Genomic DNA, 19,341 nt, shown 5'->3' on the forward strand with positions numbered 1-19,341 from the left:
CTTTTCGTCACAGTTTGGCAACACAGTCAAAAACAGAGCAACATTTCAATGACGAACCTGAAGAGCTCTTGAGCATATTCGACAAACATATTAATAGGACTATTTGACATAGTCATGAAGACCGTGATTCCAGCGAAGGCGTACACGTAGACAGATGAATTGAACCTTGCGTGCTTGTAAGACAAGATTTCCTGAAAGGATTTCCAGGAACTGGATATCTCGAAAGCGTTAACAACGAGTAAAGCTTACTTGCATAAAGGACAGTATATTATATGAATCAGTGTCGTCTCCATACAGCCCGTCCATGACGCCGTAGAACATCACGCTGCTATTCCACAGATCATGTAAGAGGCTCAGCACTTTCGGCCGAACTTCATGACTTCGCGGAGTTCTGCGAAGGAAGTTTTCCTAACAAACAGGGTTCCAGTTCTTTCACACACTGTATACCAGTACTACAAACTTACTGATGATCGAAATTTATCCCGCATTTGGTACTCTTTGACGACTGCGCGTAAAGCTTCAGCTGTGACAAATGAATGTTGTCTTTCATGTCATCCGAGCTGCCGATGTCCTGGAAGCGAAGATCCAAGAGCAACACATCGCAGAGACCGTCCGTCGGATGTGTTCGTTGATCGCCCACATCCATGCTCTTGGTCGTACAGAACAGTGGGTGGGGCATGAGACCTAAGCGACATTATCAAACTAGGGATATGTTCTTTTTTTTTTTTTTCAAAAACTCTTCATTAATTGAAAATATGCTCGTTTTGCGGAATTACGTCTTCTAGCAATTTCTTTCCATTCGTTTGATGCAATTGTCGCTCCTGGAAACCTCAACATGTGAACTAAATTTCACCGAAAATAATATGTGTTTAGCGAAACAATTCCCATGAAATCTGTGTAGCTCTATACTGAAAGGTCATTTCGTCATAACGTACGCTTTGATACAACAGCTGCGCATGATCAACAACAGCCTTTGTATGACGACGACTCACGCGGCTTATCAGTGGTCGTCGTAGTTGTCGTCGTCGTCGTAGTTGTAGTAGTGGTGGTGGTGGTGGTGGTGATAGTAGTATCCTCAGTTGTAGTTGTCTGCGGCGCTTCTTGTTTGGTAACGCCACTAGTGGTATGACCTTGAGAGACACAGCGTTGGTTGAGACTGATCTAAACGGGGATTAACTCACCGTCAGGTCGCGGACCGTGCGTAGATGCGTTGCTAAAGTCTTTGTCGACACTGCTGGGCACTTTGGGAAGGTCGTTTAGTAGAACTTACAACTTAGCTTACGCGGTAACTCACATTCCGCTGCGCCACCTGCCATTGCTCCAGTCGCCGCCAGGCACACAATGACGACTAATATGGCGACTCCCAGCACGATCGCCAAAACCGCGCCATTGCTCCATCCTCGTCTGCAAGGAGATTTCAACCGTTATGCAATGCTATGGACGTCTCAGTACGACAGCCAATAGATCTCTACTGATCACGTCACCGTGACGTAATCATGACGTTGGTAGACATAGCGAAACCGAAACAGCTCGCGCGGAGAACACCGCAGTTTCACAAAGCCGTTTTGCTTCACCAAGGTAACAAGTGACTTCTTTGTATTAGCGGTACACACAAATGAGGTCATGTTCTTGGTCACTTTCGGGTCTTCATTGGCGTTCCCAGTCTGCGGCGGAAAGGAAACAAGGCTTTTATCCCAAGAGTTGCATCGTCTGAAAGTCAATGTCGTAATCCTGTGCGGAATGTGGTTCGTTATAACGACTTAGTTCGCTCTTGCTTTGTATGGAGACACAACCTGCACTCCGAGAAAACCCGTGCCCTTCAGGTATGATGAGCTAGAATGAATGGTGTCCTGAACAGAGACTGAAACCGGGTCATGACGACGGGCCTGCCGATAGGTGGCTACCAAGGGCTCGGCTCGCTGCCACTTCTCGCGCCCTCATGCATGGCCACGTGACTCCATGCACACAGATCACCTGGGAGCGCCTGGCAGTTCCCGCGATGGGCGAAATTGAAGCAGTCTATGGCAGATACGGGGGGAGAGAAAAATATGTGGGCGTGCTGATACGTCGCGCTTCGCAGATGTGATTACGACGGACGCGTTCGCGTTTTGGAATGTTGTGGTAAAGGCAGCGTCTGAACGCGTTCCAAGAAAAGGTCACTTGGCCGTTTCAGGACATTCGGGAAGGTTGCTAAAATTCTGGCTGCAGGATTTTTTACACCGCATTGTTGTACAACCCAACATAATTGCGCTTGACGCATGGTGCAGTGATACGCTGGTGCACTATGTATAAAGTTTTGGGCGCGAAAGACTTACCATCGTGATACACGCTCTGAAAGTCCTTGCCACGCTCATGCTGAAATTTTATTTTAGCCGCCATTACCGAAAACAGCTACATGTACAAATACATGCAGAGTATTTGGAAAATGAATCAGATACCTAAGCCAATTCTTGACATCATATTATGCAGGCTGAAGAACATCTTATTTAGCTCATAACATGTAATCGCGCCGTTCGACAACCAAAACTCGCGGTGTACTATGTATGTGTCGCGAAAATCTTACTAGAGCTAGTGGAAGGTGACATCCTATTCAGAAAGTCGCTTCCGGTAGGAGCACTCTCTTTTATGCCTTCGTCGTACAAGCAAACGCTTTTGGTTACGATTTCTGGACAGGGGTTATACGTAGGGTTTCCGGTTGTCGGTGCTTATTTTTTTAGAGAAACGGTGAAAAAAAACGGCTATTCCGCTCACCTCGAAGCGGTGGCTTTCGATGGAAATATTTTAAACATCAAAACACTAGGTGAAAATCGGCTTGAAACGACACTGGCGCTAGCTATACGTACAGTAACAAAGCACTATATTTTCATGTTTTACAAGAGTTATAACGGCTATGGCCTGAATTTATTGTAATAGATGGCCAGGTGCTCGGCAGACATCCCACACCGCTCTTTTCGCTGCAAAAATGTTAAGTGTGAGAACGCGCGTTCTACAGTAGCACTTGATGCGGGAAGTGCATGCAAGTGCGTGCGTATATATTTTTCTTTTTCCAATCCAATCCAATCCAACGCTGCGGCCGATAGCATCGGCCACTGTTCCTTGTGCGCCGCCCAGAAGCCGGCAATACTTTTCCTACTGCAATACTTTTCCTGGGCCTGTCTAAACCGTCGAAAACTGTTGGTACAGGTTGGGGCAAAAGTTTACGGAACACGCGAGCGGCGTACTTTTTCTTCGGTGCGAGTGGCGGAAGCGGTTGAGCCCACTGTTTCGGAGGAGTGTAAACATGCGCTGTTAGCGACACACAGTAGTAGTTCCGGTGTCGTATGGGTGTCTGTGTATCGCTAACACTGCACCTTTCCACCCCTCCGAAACAGTGAACTCACCCGCTTCCGCCAGCCTCTAGGCACTGAGACACGGCTTCAGACATAAGAAACGGTTTCAGAGACATCAGAAACGGTTTCTGAAAAGTGTGTGAAATGAGAGAATATAATATCCAACGATTTCTTGCTGCTGATTTCTCTACTGAAACCGTGCTGTCGGTCATACTGTGAGGTCCTGTAGTGGCCCCTCCCTTACCTTCGACACATAATCCTGGCATACTTGTGCCTGAACGTGGTGTTATACGATAGCAGATTCCGAACGTGAAGAAACAAGCACGGTCAAATTGCAAGGAATAGCCATTCATTGCAAGGAATAGCTATCGTCTGACCAAATCTACCAGTACTTTACAATCAGTGATCCATCGAGACCCACTCACTAAAACCCTGAAATGTTTGGCGTCAGGTTGTGGATTCGATTCCTGACGAAGACGCTATCAGCTTTTCGGCAGGGTACAAGTTGCTTATAGATTGCGCACGCGCAGCGAGCGCCCAATGCATTGCCAATGCTACTGGAAGGGTCGCTCGCAGCGCAGAGATCCCTCAGGGCTGAGCGAGAATACGGCGGTAAACACAGATCGACCACTGTTGCATCGCTTATGATCATTATTGTCTCACGACATAAATCGACAAATTATCAATTGCAAGAGAGAAAGAGAGAACCTTAGAATCATGCAGCAATCAACGACCTTGTACTGAGTAAGAGCTCGTGACGCCCTGATAAGCCATCCATCGGCACTGTTCTGTTTCTTAGCCGACGCGGCGCGAACATCTGAATTTCACGGGAAGGGCATGTGACTCGAAACAGACGAGCACCTCGGATCAGCACAAGAATCCTTCCGCAAGGCGCACAGCGAGCGTCAGCGCATCCATGTAAAGAATCGCACGTGGCCGGGTCCCACGGCCGCTCCCATGCATTGTGTAGGCCGGTAATCACACCAGCCATTCTAGCTCATCATACTTCAGGCTCCAAAAGATGGAAGAGCCTGGCAGCCATCTTTAGAGAGGGCTACCGAAAAGATCGGCCTACAGCTAGGATGCAGTAGAACAAGGCCATTCAATTAACAATATGTAAGGAATTACATAAAAGTCTTACAATGTGACAAGCCACATTTAAACGTGGCTTTGTTGTGAATTATGTTTTATCTTTTTTTGTTGCTATAGTAGTTCCAGTCTACCAAGATGGAGGCGCTATTGTACCATCTCACGTCATTTGTTTGTAAACAGGGAGAGGTCTATTATGCCATGCAAGAACAACAGACATATAAATCCGTTGGTTCCGTCAAAATAGCGCTCATTATCGGAGAAAATAAGTAGCTCCTGCAATAAATGATGTAATGTCTAAAATAAAGTAGTGTCTGTAATAAATGATCATTGATAACGGCAATTTAGCGCCCCTAGATATGTCATGACAACTTACGATTCTTCTGAAAGAGGAACTCTCCGTTCATTGCACTTTTATAGCAGTAATATTATTGCTTACCTGGCTGCAGAGCTTTCACTTCTAAAGATATATGAAGAGATTGTAATCGATGTCAAATAGCATATAATGCCGCACTTACCAAGCGGGGTGTCGAGTGGTCCTGAAAGAAAGGTTGAGTGAGTTCTTTCGTCACGTGCGATGTTTACTGTGCGATGTGCGAATAATGCGCTACAAAACTCCAGGGTCTCCTGTGAGCCATCATACACACAGCTTTATGAATTATATTGGCTTCCTATTTTTGAGCCGCGAAGAAGGCAGACACTGACGACTCGGAGTGAAGTTGCTTCCAATTTGGTCCCACGCAACATGAGGGAAATGTTTTACACTCCGTTATCCCTTGGTTACCTCCAATGGTTATTAGACGTTCATTAAATATTCTAAGTAATTTCCAGAGTACCTAGGATTTTTAATTAGTGTTACACATGGATTTCAAGACCACTAATTTAGACAAGAGTGAATAGAAGAATCCTACCTAATGGTGCTTGCTGGGGGTTTCCTCCTGGAGCTGGTTGATATGAAAACACATTAGAAAGCCTCATATGAAATCACAAGAGTAATGAACATACCCAGGGGCGCAACGCCTCCCGCAGCTGAAAAAAGGAGGGAATCAGGTAAACCAAGACATGTCCCTATGGTCATGTCATCATGTTCTTTTACCAATTTACGTGCGATAAAAGAATTGGTAGATTCATGGAGATTGAACAAAGGATTTCAGGACCACTAATTAGGCAACAGTGAATTGGAGAAGCCTACCTAAAGGCTGCTTCTTGGGTTGTCCGGACCATCCGCATTTTAAGGGACGAAAAAACCTTGTTTTATGCGCCTATAAAAGGCCCTAAAAATATCGATTTAGGCACTTGAAATGGCATTATAGGCACTATAAATAGACAATTTTTTTTCGTCTGCAGCACTTAAAGTGCAAAAACGAAGTGAATAAATCAGTTCCATCCGCAAGAACAATACCGTAAATGGGAGTTGTGGCTGTTTTGTTAATCTTTTTGCTGCACGAAATGAAAAACTTACCCATCCTACTACAGTCACAAGGCTTCTAGCCATTGTCACCGTTCCACGACACAGTGTCGTGGCCAGCATATTGGCGGTATGCGAGATGGGCTTCGAGCACGGAAAGCTTTAGTCTAACTCACAAGTTTCTTAGTCCTCGAATTTTTTAAGCCCCGCCTTCTAGACTTGGTTTTCAGCATTACCAGAAGGCTCGCAGCAGCTAACAACATGGCGGGATCAGGGCTCCTCACATTGCTCACACTGGACCGGGTGTCATTTTCGGTTGTGTGACTTGCTAGCACTGACTGCACGAAATGAGGGTAGCATCCCAAGGTTGCCAAACTGTACCTCCGTACGTCACATACTCTCCCCAGCATTTTAACGTGTGTCAAATTCGTTGTGAGAAAAGCAAACAGAAGGAAACCAAAAGGCTCTTTTAGATATGTAAGCACGCAAAGCGCTGATAGTTCTAGATTTCGACAAAACCGTTAACAAACGTCGCTATATGTTATAGTAGCGACCCACGCAACAACATTCTGAAAGGGAGAAAAAGAACGAGTAAGCGAATGCACTAAGTAACCGATTTTCAATTCCCAGCTTGCATTCCAGTACCTTTGAGATATTCGCTTCCTTGAAATGATATCAATGGTTTCAAAATGACGTGCGAGGTGACAGATGTCACTTTCGCCTGCACAACGGAGTATCGCCCCTCCTTAAGGGCCATTATAGGCGTTTTTAGGTTAGAGTTTTAGGCACCTACGCCAAAATGGGCACTGACGCCGGAATAGGCATTGATAGGCACAATCACAACGGTACCGGAGGTTCCCTAGCACCCAATTTGTGCTCCTGTATTGAAAAGGTACTACTAGAACCACACGAAAAAAATAGACATTGCCTAGGAATCCGGGCTCTAGTAATGAACATACCCAGGGGCGCAGCGCCTTCCGCAGCTGAAAAAAGGAGGGCATCAGGTAAACCAAGACATGTCGATCCCTATGGTCATGTCCTCATGTTCTTTTACCAATTTACGTGCGATAAAAGAATTGGTAGATTCGTGGAGAGTGAACAAAGGATTTCAGGACCACTAATTAGATAACACTGAATAGAAGTAGTCTACCTAAAGGCTTCTTGTTTCGTTTTCATATGAAATCACAAGGGTAGTGAACATACCCATGGGCGCAGCGCCTCCTGCAGCTGAAAAAGGAGGGAATCACGTAAACCAAGACAGGTCCCTATGGTAAAGTCCTCTTACCAATTTACGTGCGATAAAAGACTTGGTGGAATTCATGGAGGACTAAACGAAGGGCTTTTCAACAATTTCCGCAGATACAGACTTTGAGTATTCTTTTTTTTTTTTGCCACTGGGAATCTTCCCGCGGTTGTTTGTGTGTATTGACAAAAACGCTGGCGTATATATTCTCCTTGTTATTTCAACATTCTAGCCTTATATTTGAAAACAAAAACTTCACAGTAACAATGCCCTACAGCGCCCGCGTTCTTACGACCTGCAGTAGGACACCTCCTGAAAATAAGGCACTACGAAGCAAGGCGTAGACAGTCATAACAGCATACCAAGTCCAGCAGGCGATGCGGCTGCTGCAAATGAAAAATACCTTTTGAGTTACGTAGGAAGATGGCACAATGAGGAAGACAATAAGAGGAAGGGGATTATTAAGATACGAATGATGAGGCATTATTGCAAACAGAGTGAACACACGACTTGAGAAAAATCCAGAGAACTTGGCGCCGCTTTCAACCCTGGTGAACCTAGAGTCACTAAATAGGTAGCAGAGTATCGACACTGAGCCACGCCGGCGAGCGAGCGCGCCATCTTGGGCCCGGCGCAGCTGCGTCGCCTACACAGGGGTGGCATCCAATGTATTGCTCCGTAGACGAAAGCGTGCTGGGCGAACGCAATGCATCCTGGACAGGTCCTGGTAGCACGTCACAGCAAACGTCGAGGCACACGTGACCTTAAAGATGGCGGCGCCCGTGATCGCCGGCCAAACCGTTTGTAAACAATGCGGTTGTTTCTGAACGACGTTTTGGATGTCTTTCGATCACGGTAATTATTTTTATCCGATAATCTCGCAGTAAAACGCGCAGTTTTACACGTAAAGCCTCGTACTGTTGACAAATTCCAAAGATGTGATGACGACCGCACGTTAAGACTCACTGTGCCGATGCGATGTACTTAAACTAAGGCGAAATGGGCTACCATGTTGCGGAAGAAGCACCGCATAGTTTACGCTGGCAAAATACGTTCATCTCTTGGTATTTTGACGACGAAAATATGTCGATAAGCGACAAAACGACACGTAAACAAAGTCACATGACCTCAAAATGACGTTTTCTATGACGTGCGACCAGGACAAGATGGTAGTTTTGCCAAAAGCACCCGCTTGAGGGTAGTTACAACAATGGCGGGTTTGTGTCACCCCTGTGGTCGCCTAGCAATGGGACTCCAATAATCCCCCTTCTCCGCCAGAGAACAGTGGGCTGTCGAGCCAGCTCGCTACCGAGGAAACCGGTTTTGGATGGAGGTGACTCAACATGGATGGCGCGTTCTTGGAAGGAGAAACCCCGTGATACGATCTAGAGCACTGCACGGGCCCGGGCCCCCGACCCGGCCCGGGCCCGACCCGGCCCGCGGGCCGGGCCGGGCTTGTTAATGGCTGTGTGCTCCGGGCCGGGCCGAGCCCGGGCCGACAAAAAACGCCAGCACCGCGGGCCGGGCCGGGCCCGGGCCGTTAAAATACGCCACCACCGCGGGCCGGGCCGGGCCCGGGCCGACAAATATGTTCCCGAGAGTCAGGCCCGGCCGGGCCACGCAGCTAATTCCACACATTGGAGATGCATTAGTTCATATCTTCACGCGCTTGCGTCATTCCTGTGCATATTTTGCAAAGACAAGCAAAGGGTACTGCATTATGCATATGATTCGACCCTCTAGAACATTCTCCAAGCCACTTTACATTGCTCCTCACATATTTCACAATCACTTTGGCAAAGCTTGGTGAGAGGGATAGGGACTGGGAGAAGCAGTTTGTCGACAGCATGCTCTATCTCCGCAAAATCTTGACAGTGTAACGATAACGCCCCGTGCGTTCTGGATTTAATTGGGTCTCGTGCGGTTACGGTGTTAAACCGCCATCACTTGTATGTTTGTCTTCTCTCCTTATAAATTTACTTATAAATTTGTTTGATAATCGCAGGAAACGCGTACCTCGCGGCTGGAAATACTAGGCCGGGATCTACTCGCCGGGTCACCGGGCCGGGCCGGGCCGGGCTCTATTTGCTTAGACGCCGGGCCGGGCCGGGCTCTAGTCACTGGGTCACCGGGCCGGGCCGGGCCGGGCCGCATAAAAATATGAAGGTCCGGGCCCGGGTCGGGCCGGGCCATTTTTCGATGCGCCCGGGCCGGGTCGGGCCCGGAAAAGTCGGCCCGTGCAGTGCTCTAATACGATCGGCCCAATCGGGGACACCGAAGGGCGGCTCCGACGCGGAAAAGGAATGCGATACTCTGTACCCTTTTTAGTGACTCTAGGTGAACCAGGTGATAACAAACGAGGAGAAGGCCTCCTCTCCCGGCCGACTGTCCACGAGGAGTCAAGGTCAGGAAAAACACGAAAGACAATTCTCTCTTCCTCATTCCAGTAATATCCCATGATGCAACACGTGTACAAGGAGCACCTGGGATTTTCTGACATCGTCTATTCTGGTACGGAAACGAGATCCGTGCTTTCGACAAGGCCGGCTTCTCGAGGCCGCACGAGAATTACCAAGATACATACCAAGTGGACCGGCTATGCTGGGTCGTCTGTCTGGAAAGATAATAACGTTCGCTTATCTCAAAGAAGTTGGGTAGCAATCTGAAGACATACCCGAAGGTCCCGCCATGCCCGCCGTTCCCGCCATGCTAGGTCTCCTATCTGTCGGTATAAAATCAATTTTACGTAGTGAAAAGGGCAGGGATCACGCTGTCGAATAAAATTTTTTTCCAAAGTCATCCATTGACGTCATTTCGACGAAAGTTAAATTCGACTGCAGTAGTTCCAGTTAGGACATTTAATTGACGTTCGTTCCAGCTACACATATCTACAGTTTGTAGAGGGAAATTGTAATACTCCAAAAAGTATACCTGCGGCCATACTGAATCGTCTCTCTGAAAAAGAACAAGACATGTATGGACGTATCGAAAAGTGCACAGTCCAGTGACGGTAAGTCTCAGGTTGGGGACCACATGTGCTACCCTACCGGTCTGAATATAGTCCAATTGCCGGGAGTAGACATCTTTACTAGTTTGAACCGCACCGGCTTTCAACAAACATAACAACCCTACCGGTTGGTAGCTACGGCCATGCTACTTCTTTGTACTAGAAGGGAAAAAGCTACAAGACACGTACCTGACGTTGCAGGCATGTCGCCAGGGGCCGCTGCAAGCGTACAACTTATAGTATTTGCTCAGCTAAGGATGTCTCAAAGGTAACCTACCTGGCTGTGCATCATCTTTTGCTTTGGGTGGGAATAGAATTTTGTAAACGGTGTGCAAAGACTGTTCATATATGGGAAGAAAAGAAGCTCCCCTTACCTCCCTCATCCTTCATCAATTTGCCTGCAAAAGGAAAATTATGATCAGGCCTACCACCTAACAGAAATGTCACTTGGAGCCAAGTTGTTCAAAGTTTAGAACAGAACATTTGGTCCTTACTCAGCCACACCAGGTGACACCGCTAGAGCTTGCTGTGTTCGGGGACCTATAGTTCCGTATTGATACCACTCGGATTTTTACCGAGAGAAATTAAATGCAGAAAATATATACTTTTATTTCGAAGAACAAATAAGGATGAAAATGAAACCAGAATGAACGTCGTATGTTCCGTAAAACAACAATTTTGTGGGCGGTTTGTTGAAAGCAGTCTTCCATTGTTAGGGAGGAGGCATATTTGACACTTCGGCGGCATTCTCATGCGCCGCCATGAGCGGGGGCAGGTGGGGTTCCCGTGTACCCTTCTCCCTCCTCCTGGGCACTCGAGACACCTAGAGTCAAAAACATTTTTAGCAGACCGTTGATAACGTTGCTAGCGTCTCACCGTATCAACCGGAACCAATCAGTGGATAAGATTCTGAGTCACGCACGACTGCGATTGGTTCCGATAGAGACGATAACTTTATCAACGGTATGCTAAAACTCACTATTGAATAGCTTCAGAGTACTGCAACTGATGTACAACTAAGTGTCAGGCGGCGCCGTGTGGGGACGCCATATTAATGTTATAGAACGCTACGTTAATGGCGGATCCTGTCTGTAGACGTTCGTTCCTTTGTCTTCATTCGACCTCGCATTTGCGGCTCCCTTGACGACAGTGGATCAGGGCCCTCTAAACAAAATCGCGCGCGCTGTTACGGTCAACGCACTGCAATTAGCGATACGAAATAAGTTTGCCGCAGCATTCGGCCGTATTGTCTGAACGAAAGAAACTACACTTTGGAAAATGAACTTCACCGCGTAGCACGCTCCTAGCCACTGAATCTGCATGACGGTCAGTCATGCATGTGAGCACTAGGTCAATAGTGTACGGGCTTCGTCAGTCTGGAAGGCAATGGAACACACGGCTGGACGAATTTCTGAAAAGCGAGGGACTAACAAGGTCTAAGACGGATCCCTGTGTGTATTTCAACTTTGCAGAAGGTATCATAGTTGGAGTGTACGTAGACGACATTCTGATCCTGGCTCAGACTGAAAAGAAGGCTGAGAGTTTCAAGAAAAACATGGGACACGTTTTTGAAGTGAAGGACCTTGGGGAGGCAAGCAACGTCTTATCGTTAAGGATTCAATGCCAGAAGGACGGAAAGCTCACCTTGGACCAGACGATGTATGCCGAAGGAATTGTGTACCTGTTCGGCATGAACGATGCGAGAGGAGCCTCTTCGCCACTTGATCCTGGGACGATGTTTCTACCAGCCTCCGAGGGACGTCAAGCCTCGAATGTGCTCTCGCACAACTATCGCCAAGCAGTCGGAGGCCTACTTTATCTCGCCGGCGGCACAAGGCCAGACTTGGCATTCGCAGCGGCTTATATGAGCCAATTCAACCAGAACCCTACGGAGCAGCACTGGAGCGGCATCAAACATATTTTACGCTATGTCAAGCAAACTAAGCATTATGCGCTGACGTTCGAGAAGCTAGGGAGGAAAGTGAAGACCTTTGGCGACGCTGATTGGGCGAGCGATAAGGTGGACAGGCGGTCGTTCAGTGGCTACGTTTTCACCTTAGCTGGCGCAGCTATCTCTTGGAGTAGCAAGAAACAGAGGTCAACCGCTTTGTCGACCGTGGAGGCAGAATATCTTGCCATGTGCCACAAAAGGAGGTCCTGTGGATGCAACATTTCATGCAAGAGTTGGGAGCGAGCGAGTTCATCGACGAACCACACACAATGCACGCCGACAACCAGGGTGCGATCGCACTGGGGATGAACCAAGTGACATCGGAGCGCAGCAAACACATCGAGCTCCGACACCTTTTTCTGCGAGAAAAGGTGGAAGAGGGCAAACTAAGGCTTGAGTACGTCAAGACGTCGGACAACCACTGTCGGACAACCAAACCAACTGTCCAACAAACTTCTGTCAACACGTTGTCCGAATATACTTGACACCCCCCAACGTGTCGTCATAGGGTCCGTGATGTCACGAAGGCCTAGAGACCCGCGGTGTTGTCGGGTTTTCTTGCCGTCCAGGGCCTTTGTCAGTATGTCAGCGTGGTTATCTGACGTCTTGACGTACTCGAGCCTTAGTCTGCCCTCTTCCACCTTTTCTCGCAGAAAAAGGTGTCGGAGCTCGATGTGTTTGCTGCGCTCCGATGTCACTTTGTTTGTCCCCAGTGCGATCGCGCCCTGGTTGTCGACGTGCATTGTGTGTGGTTCGTCGATGAAATCGCTCGCTCCCAACTCTTGCATGAAATGTTGCATCCACAGGACCTCCTTTGTTGCGTGGCACATGGCAAGATATTCTGCCTCCACGGTCGACAAAGCGGTTGACCTCTGTTTCTTGCTACTCCAAGAGATAGCTGAGCCAGCTAAGGTGAAAACGAAGCCACTGAACGACCGCCTGTCCACCTTATCGTCCCTCAATCAGCTTCGCAAAAGGTCTTCACTTTCCTCCCTAGCTCCTCGAACGTCAGCGCATAATGCTTAGTTTGCTTGACATAGCGTAAAATATGTTTGATGCCGCTCCAGTGCTGCTCCGTAGGGTTCTGGTTGAATTGGTTCATATAAGCCGCTGCGAATGCCAAGTCTGGCCTTGTGCCGCCGGCGAGATAAAGTAGGCCTCAGACTGCTTGGCGATTGTTGTGCGAGAGCACATTCGAGACTTGACGTCCCTCGGAGGCTGGTAGGAACTTCGTTCCAGGATTAAGTGGCGAAGAGGCTCCTCTCGCATCGTTCATGCCGAACAGGTCCACAATTCCTTCGGCATACATCGTCTGATCCAAGGTGAGCTTTCCGTCCTTCTGGCGTTGAATCCTTAACGATAAGACGTGGCTTGCCTCTTCAAGGTCCTTCACTTCAAAAGCGTGTCCCATGTTTTTCTTGAAATTCTCAGCCTTCTTTTCAGTCTGAGCCAGGATCAGAATGTCGTCTGCGTACACTCCAACTATGATACTGTCGGAGTCACTAGCCAACCATTATACCGAATGACATCAGCCTCTCCCCTGATTTGTTGAAAACGGTAGGCATACGTACGCCTTTTTTGTACCGCTTATGCAGTACATAATTTGTACAGAAAAGGCGTACGCCTCTTGTTTTCAACAAACCAGGGGTCGGATTCACAAAAGGCTCGTACGACAAAACTTATCGTAAGCGCCCTCGTACGATAAACTTAGGACGAAATGCAGATTCACAAAGCGCGCGCGTCGCAAGATTCTCGTCAGCTGCGAGACAATCCCACGAGAGCCTCCGAGCAGTCGTATGTCATGTCGTAAGTGGCCGTACGAGCAAAGATGGCGGTGTACTTGGCAGCAGCCGAGATCGAGTCGCGGAGAACTTTGCGCCGTGAACGCGTTCTCAGGCCACGGACGACGCTCCAAAGTATACCGGAGAACCATCTTCTTCGATATTATCGTCTTCCACGATCTTCAATAATGAGCTTGTGCGAGAAGCTTTCCACGGCCCTCCAACGCCCAACAGCGCGGTGTCAAGCCATCCCTGTGGACGTGCAAGTGCTCGTCGCACTACGTTTTTATGCAAGTGGAAGTTTTCAGTGTGTTGTGGGCGATGTGGTTGCGATCAGTCAGAGCAGCACCTCACGGATTGTAAACAGCGTGACGACAGCGATCGTGGAAATGGCCACGACGCAAATAAAGTTTCCACGTACACCTGCGGACGTCCAGAAAACAGTCTAGGTACACTGTAAACTTTTTCACACCTTTAAATTTGTGCGCTATGAACATTCAACCTGGTTGCGTAACATTGCATCTCCAGGATGATATTTTACAAAATTTGGAAAGCATTACTAAAGATCAAGTGTCAGTGCAAATCTTGCTTTCATTATGTCTTGGATATCGTAGGTACGAGCTAATGCATATATGCATCGCTATCGATAATCGAGCACGCGCAAGTGTCTACAATACTCTTGAACAATGTTGAGATGTTGCAAGACTGAATTTTTGGAGGCCAGACAACACTCGAGTAAAGAAAATTTGTGCGAAACCGTGCTCCATTATGATGTTACCAAAATTACACCTAAAAAGGCGTGCGCCGTGCACGTTGTTACACCTTTAAAGGTGTGAAAAGATTTAGAGTGTAATATATTTTCCTCCCGTACGTTTAGTGTTCTATATGTAAGAAATATCTCATAAAGGAATTTGTATTCGCGGGTCCGATGAGAGTGAACTACATAGGATAATGTTTGCAACCTTCACTACCGAAACTGCTGTTTTAGTGAGCGGTGTCACAATTTGCTATTTCTTTCTTTCAGCTGTTACTTAAAGTGGTTCTCAGAATGAATGACTAACATGTTTCCCGCAGGCAGTAGTCACGTATTTTCAACAGTGAATGTGTTACCCCACAATGTTACAGCCTTACTGGCACACACTGACGGAGTCACTGCAGAGTTTTTAGCTTGTACGCAATCTCTTTTTACAGGATTCCGCGACATTGCAGGTTTCCCAAATGTGCTGGGCTGCATCGATTGCACACATGTTCTTGTGAAACCACCCAAGCGTGAGTTGCGACCTGCATACCGAAACAGAAAGGGGATGTACTCGATCAATGTACAGGCAGTCTGTAACGCGGACTGCAAAATAACCCAGCTGACAGCTAGATGGCCAGGATGCACTCACGACAGTTTCATCTGGTCACTATGCAACCTTCATGATGAATTTCAGGCTGGCAGAATGCCTGAGGGCTGGCTTATAGGTGAGAGCAGTGAAAGCACTTTTTTAAAGCAGACAGCGTTTAGGAACTGCTACATAACCGTGTCTACTTTCTTGTGTTAGGTGATTCAGGCTACCCCACACAGCCCTAGCTTTTGACACCCTTCCAGACACCATCAGGAGAAGCTGAAGAAAAGTACAACAAGGCTCATAGGAAAACCCGACAAGTGATTGAGCGTGCCTTTGGACTGCTCAAAAGCAGGTTTCGGTGTTTGGACAAGTCTGGGGGATGCCTCTTATACCCGATAACAACATGCTGTTCCATCATTGTGGCTTGTGGCGTCCTCCACAACTAGTGCATACGCCATAACATCCTCCTGATTGACCCTGTTGGTATGTTTCGTTGTAGAAGTTAATAAAAAAAAAGAAACAGGACAGGAAGAACGAAATACAATTACACATTACTTTGCAAGATAACTGAATTTGGAAAACTGATTATAAGAATTTTCCAAAAGCCGGGATTCATCATGATAACGAAATATAGCACACTGGCATTACGCAACAGAATTACAGGTGTCCTCAGACGTTTCGTCCTCCATGCGCAAGGCATAATCAGTAACGAACACAATGAGGAAGGACGTATTTAAGCATGTATGTGTATAGTTTGGGAAGGGGGCTGCGGTTGGCATTGCCAACCGACGTGCAGATCACGTTCCAGTTGTGTACAAGTCATGAGTCACTAGATTACTTGCACACCGAGAAGTCAATTTGTGTGATTGACACTTCATTGTCATGTGTTACCTTTCATGCATAACATTTACTTCAGAGTGCCAGTTGTTGTGGTCGAAATCTGCATCAGATCACGTTACTGCCACTTACAGGCTCATGAAATTGACATGATAAACATAACGACCAACTTGTGACAAGTTACCAATTGTTATAATGAAATACATGATTAGTTGCCGGTTTCTGAACAGTAACTAAGTCGTTACTTCGCTGCCAAACAAAAGTAACATGCTGCACAATGTAAAAAGCCGAGACTAGGGAACACTAAAGGACAGACACAACACGAAGTCTTTTTGAGACTTCGTGTTGTGTCTGTCCTTCCGTGTTCTCTATTCTCGGGGTTTTATATTATGCATCATCTTTACTAGCTCGCTTTCTTCCTAGCCATTTTTTCGTTGTCAAAAGTAGCATGTTACCACGTAATGAGTTACTAGCGTAGTACTCTTCTGAACAGCATACCAATGTCACAATAGGTCTACAATCCATATACTCTTTGCCCTGTGTATGCCATAGGCGCCGACTGCGGGGGGGCGCGGGGGCCCTTGCCCCCCCTGAACGTGAACTAGGGGGGGGGGGCGCCGCCTCCCCCGGGAGGTCCCGCTAAGAGACTGACACCAGCCTTTGGGGCTCGGCGCGCCCGGGTCAAAAGAGCGAAGAGGCACCAACCCCAAAAATGCATCTTGCAATTTGTAAAATATCTATCCGCCCACCATGCTCATTATCATAGTAGAAGGTGAGGCGAAGAAATACAGAGGATGACACAACACATAGACTGAATTTCGCCCAAAGCAATCAGATCAATGAAACGAAGCAGTCGTAAAGGTACCAGCAGCTGCGAGGTGTAACGGTGGGATCTTCTGAACGCATATCCGTTGGGAGCGAGTTCCCGCTCCTGCTGCTCCATTTCATTGACCATATATTGCGCGCATTTCCGGTCAAACACCGAGGATTCAATGCATTTTGTTCCTTTTGCACTCAGTTTTCAAAGGCGTGATGCCTTCAGTTGTGCACATGTTCACTGTTTACGTTCTCTCTGTTCTTTCTTCTTCTTTTGTTTTTTCTGTTCTTCCTTCCTCTTATTCCTATACCAGTTCTGCATACATCATAGGATCCCGCCGAAGTGTGTGATTCTTCAACTTTAGTTTTGGGTTCTTCATTTTTCTTTTTTCCTTTTTTTGTTTTTCTTCTATTCTTTGCCTTTTTCTTCCCCCTTTCACTTTTTTGTTGGACTAACAAGCCGACATCCATCTGGCTTTCTTTTCCTTTCTTTTTTTTTTCTTAATAAACATATCCCCCCCCCCTCCGCGCCAGAGTACTTACTTCGCGCCCTTGCCCCCCCTGGGAAAATGAAAACTCTCCGCCTCTGATGCCATGTAACAAGAATTGCAGCTAACTGCAAAACTTCTGCACTCTCTCCTCTAGAGTTGAAGCTGAAGAAGCTGAAAGACCAAGCCCAGGAGCACAAGACATGCCAGCTGGCATCTCAGTCAGAGATCATGTTGTTTCGCAGATATTCACAGAACACAGACCTATAGCTCAGCCTGAAATTCGCAGGGAATGAACCTGAATATTCAGGCATAATAAAATTGTCAACCTGCAGCATCTTCTTGAGTTTGAATTAAAGGATGGGAGCTGATATTGGAACACAATATGCTTCAAATATTTTGGAATTTTGAGTAGGTTACAAGAAAGTGCAATGCTATAAGGAAAAGTGGAATACAGATTGCTACTGTTCTGACATTGGCTCACTCAGTCTTTCGGAGAAAAGCAACAACACGCAGAATGCACATTCCTAAAGCTCAGTTGTCAATTTATTGCAATTCAATCCGTCCTCCAGGAAGTGTCCTAACTTTATACTTGTGTTCTTTGATGGCCAGTAGCCTCCTCTGTATATCTACGAGCGCTTCCAAGTGCTGTTCCATTTTTTTTGTGTGTGCTAGCTATTTCACTTGCTTCACTGCTCGCCCTACTCCTTGGTGTTGTACCTGGTATACGGATCACGTAAGAATTTTAGTGCATAGCAAGATAAAAACACTGCGAAAACGAGAAACACATTTTGCTACTCCTATTCTACATCACATTAATGTGAATGACTGTTCCAGTGCAGTAGCCCTGAGAATATTTGAGAAAGTAGGCAAGCTTCGAGCAATACATCAGACACAAGCATATTTACCCCTGCGTGGTGTTGGCACAACCGGCGTGCTGTCAGCAACCTCCTGTTGCACATTTGCTGCCTCCTGTGACGAACCTGGGCTAGGTGTCTCACTTATCGATGTGGAGGATGTCAGCCCTGCGCCTAATCCTGTCCATTGCCCATGTCAATGCGTTAAGAAATGTTTGACAGCTGCATTCTCACACTGCTGTTTACTGACGTGCTATGTTTGCCTTACCCTCACAAGCATCAGGTACTATGGGTGTAGCACTACTTGATGAAACGGGATCTGCAAATATACGAATAATTTTATGTATTACATCCCATCATAATGTGACAGAAGTTGCACGAGAAGTGCAAGCACAGCCTGCTGTGTGGGCGCACACTGACCTGAGCACTGGACATTGTAGCTTAGTATGACATCGCCTGCTATAAATTAGGTTAAAACGTCTGTTGCTTCACAAATAAGGATAGGCTGGCTGCGGGTTGTGCAGCTTTTGTGTATTCGTTTACCTCCTGTAACTCCGATGTCGTAACTGCCGTTAATCCCGACGACAGTGCTCCTGTCGAGTGTGGCCACCACTCTTTCTTCAAGAGGCGTAAGTGGCGGCACTTCTGCCGCACCCCCACCTGTCCTGCCAAGGCACCGCGTGACGTTGGCCCCTGTGTGAGAAAGGTTTGCGTCTCATCGATAAAACAACCTTCCCGCTTCACATGCGTGACAGCCGACCAGTAATTGCTCGCGCTATTTACCTCTCTTCTTGTTTAAGCTCTTGTAATCCGTCCATTTCTTCTTTTCCGCCGGCGTGTGTTTGATGCCCGACACCGCAAACAGAGTATCTGTAATGCGGGCCCAGACTTTGCTTTTAGCAAGAGCGCCTTGCGGCCCATCGCCAGTGGCATCTATGGCAGCCTTGTTAGCTTGGAAGCATTCCACGAGCGCTTCAATTTCGCGTTCGGTAAAATTTGGCCGACGCACTCGCTTCGCTGAAGTTTCAGAGGCGTCCGTGGCGGGCATTTTCTACCGAGAAAGTGTGTGTCTGCTGTTCAACAAAACCACATGGAAACTGACGGCTCTCATTGGTCCGACTGCAAACACGCGTTGTCGTCTCCATGGTGATAACATACTCTCGTCTACATACGCTTTTTGTGGCGCTACGGCGTGCCTTCTCCA

The 19,341-nt window shown here is 47.3% G+C and overlaps 2 protein-coding genes and 1 pseudogene across 2 annotated transcripts; 1 reads left to right on the top strand and 2 right to left on the bottom strand.

Annotated features, from left to right (window-relative positions):
* Window positions 1–1,189: 1,189 nt before the first annotated feature.
* On the bottom strand, window positions 1,190–10,370 carry LOC135401130 (collagen alpha-2(I) chain-like). Its single transcript, XM_064633335.1, has 14 exons — window positions 10,354–10,370; window positions 10,266–10,295; window positions 10,001–10,024; window positions 9,744–9,791; window positions 9,654–9,683; window positions 7,432–7,455; window positions 7,030–7,053; window positions 6,786–6,809; window positions 5,424–5,447; window positions 5,330–5,362; window positions 4,937–4,957; window positions 4,858–4,878; window positions 1,295–1,404; window positions 1,190–1,241 (listed from the first exon to the last, which is right to left on the bottom strand). Exons 2-13 carry the CDS (start codon window positions 10,279–10,281, stop codon window positions 1,349–1,351), a joined length of 345 nt encoding a protein of 114 aa, XP_064489405.1. The 5' UTR covers window positions 10,282–10,295; window positions 10,354–10,370; the 3' UTR covers window positions 1,190–1,241; window positions 1,295–1,348.
* A 3,485-nt stretch (window positions 10,371–13,855) lies between these two features.
* LOC135376951 (putative nuclease HARBI1) lies at window positions 13,856–17,550 on the top strand (annotated as a pseudogene).
* A 618-nt stretch (window positions 17,551–18,168) lies between these two features.
* Window positions 18,169–19,185, bottom strand: LOC135377053 (uncharacterized). Its single transcript, XM_064609410.1, has 4 exons — window positions 18,921–19,185; window positions 18,681–18,830; window positions 18,406–18,456; window positions 18,169–18,317 (listed from the first exon to the last, which is right to left on the bottom strand). Exons 1-4 carry the CDS (start codon window positions 19,183–19,185, stop codon window positions 18,169–18,171), a joined length of 615 nt encoding a protein of 204 aa, XP_064465480.1.
* Window positions 19,186–19,341: the final 156 nt, after the last annotated feature.

Source organism: Ornithodoros turicata, chromosome 1, assembly GCF_037126465.1.
Source record: "Ornithodoros turicata isolate Travis chromosome 1, ASM3712646v1, whole genome shotgun sequence".
Lineage (NCBI taxonomy): Eukaryota > Metazoa > Arthropoda > Arachnida > Ixodida > Argasidae > Ornithodoros > Ornithodoros turicata.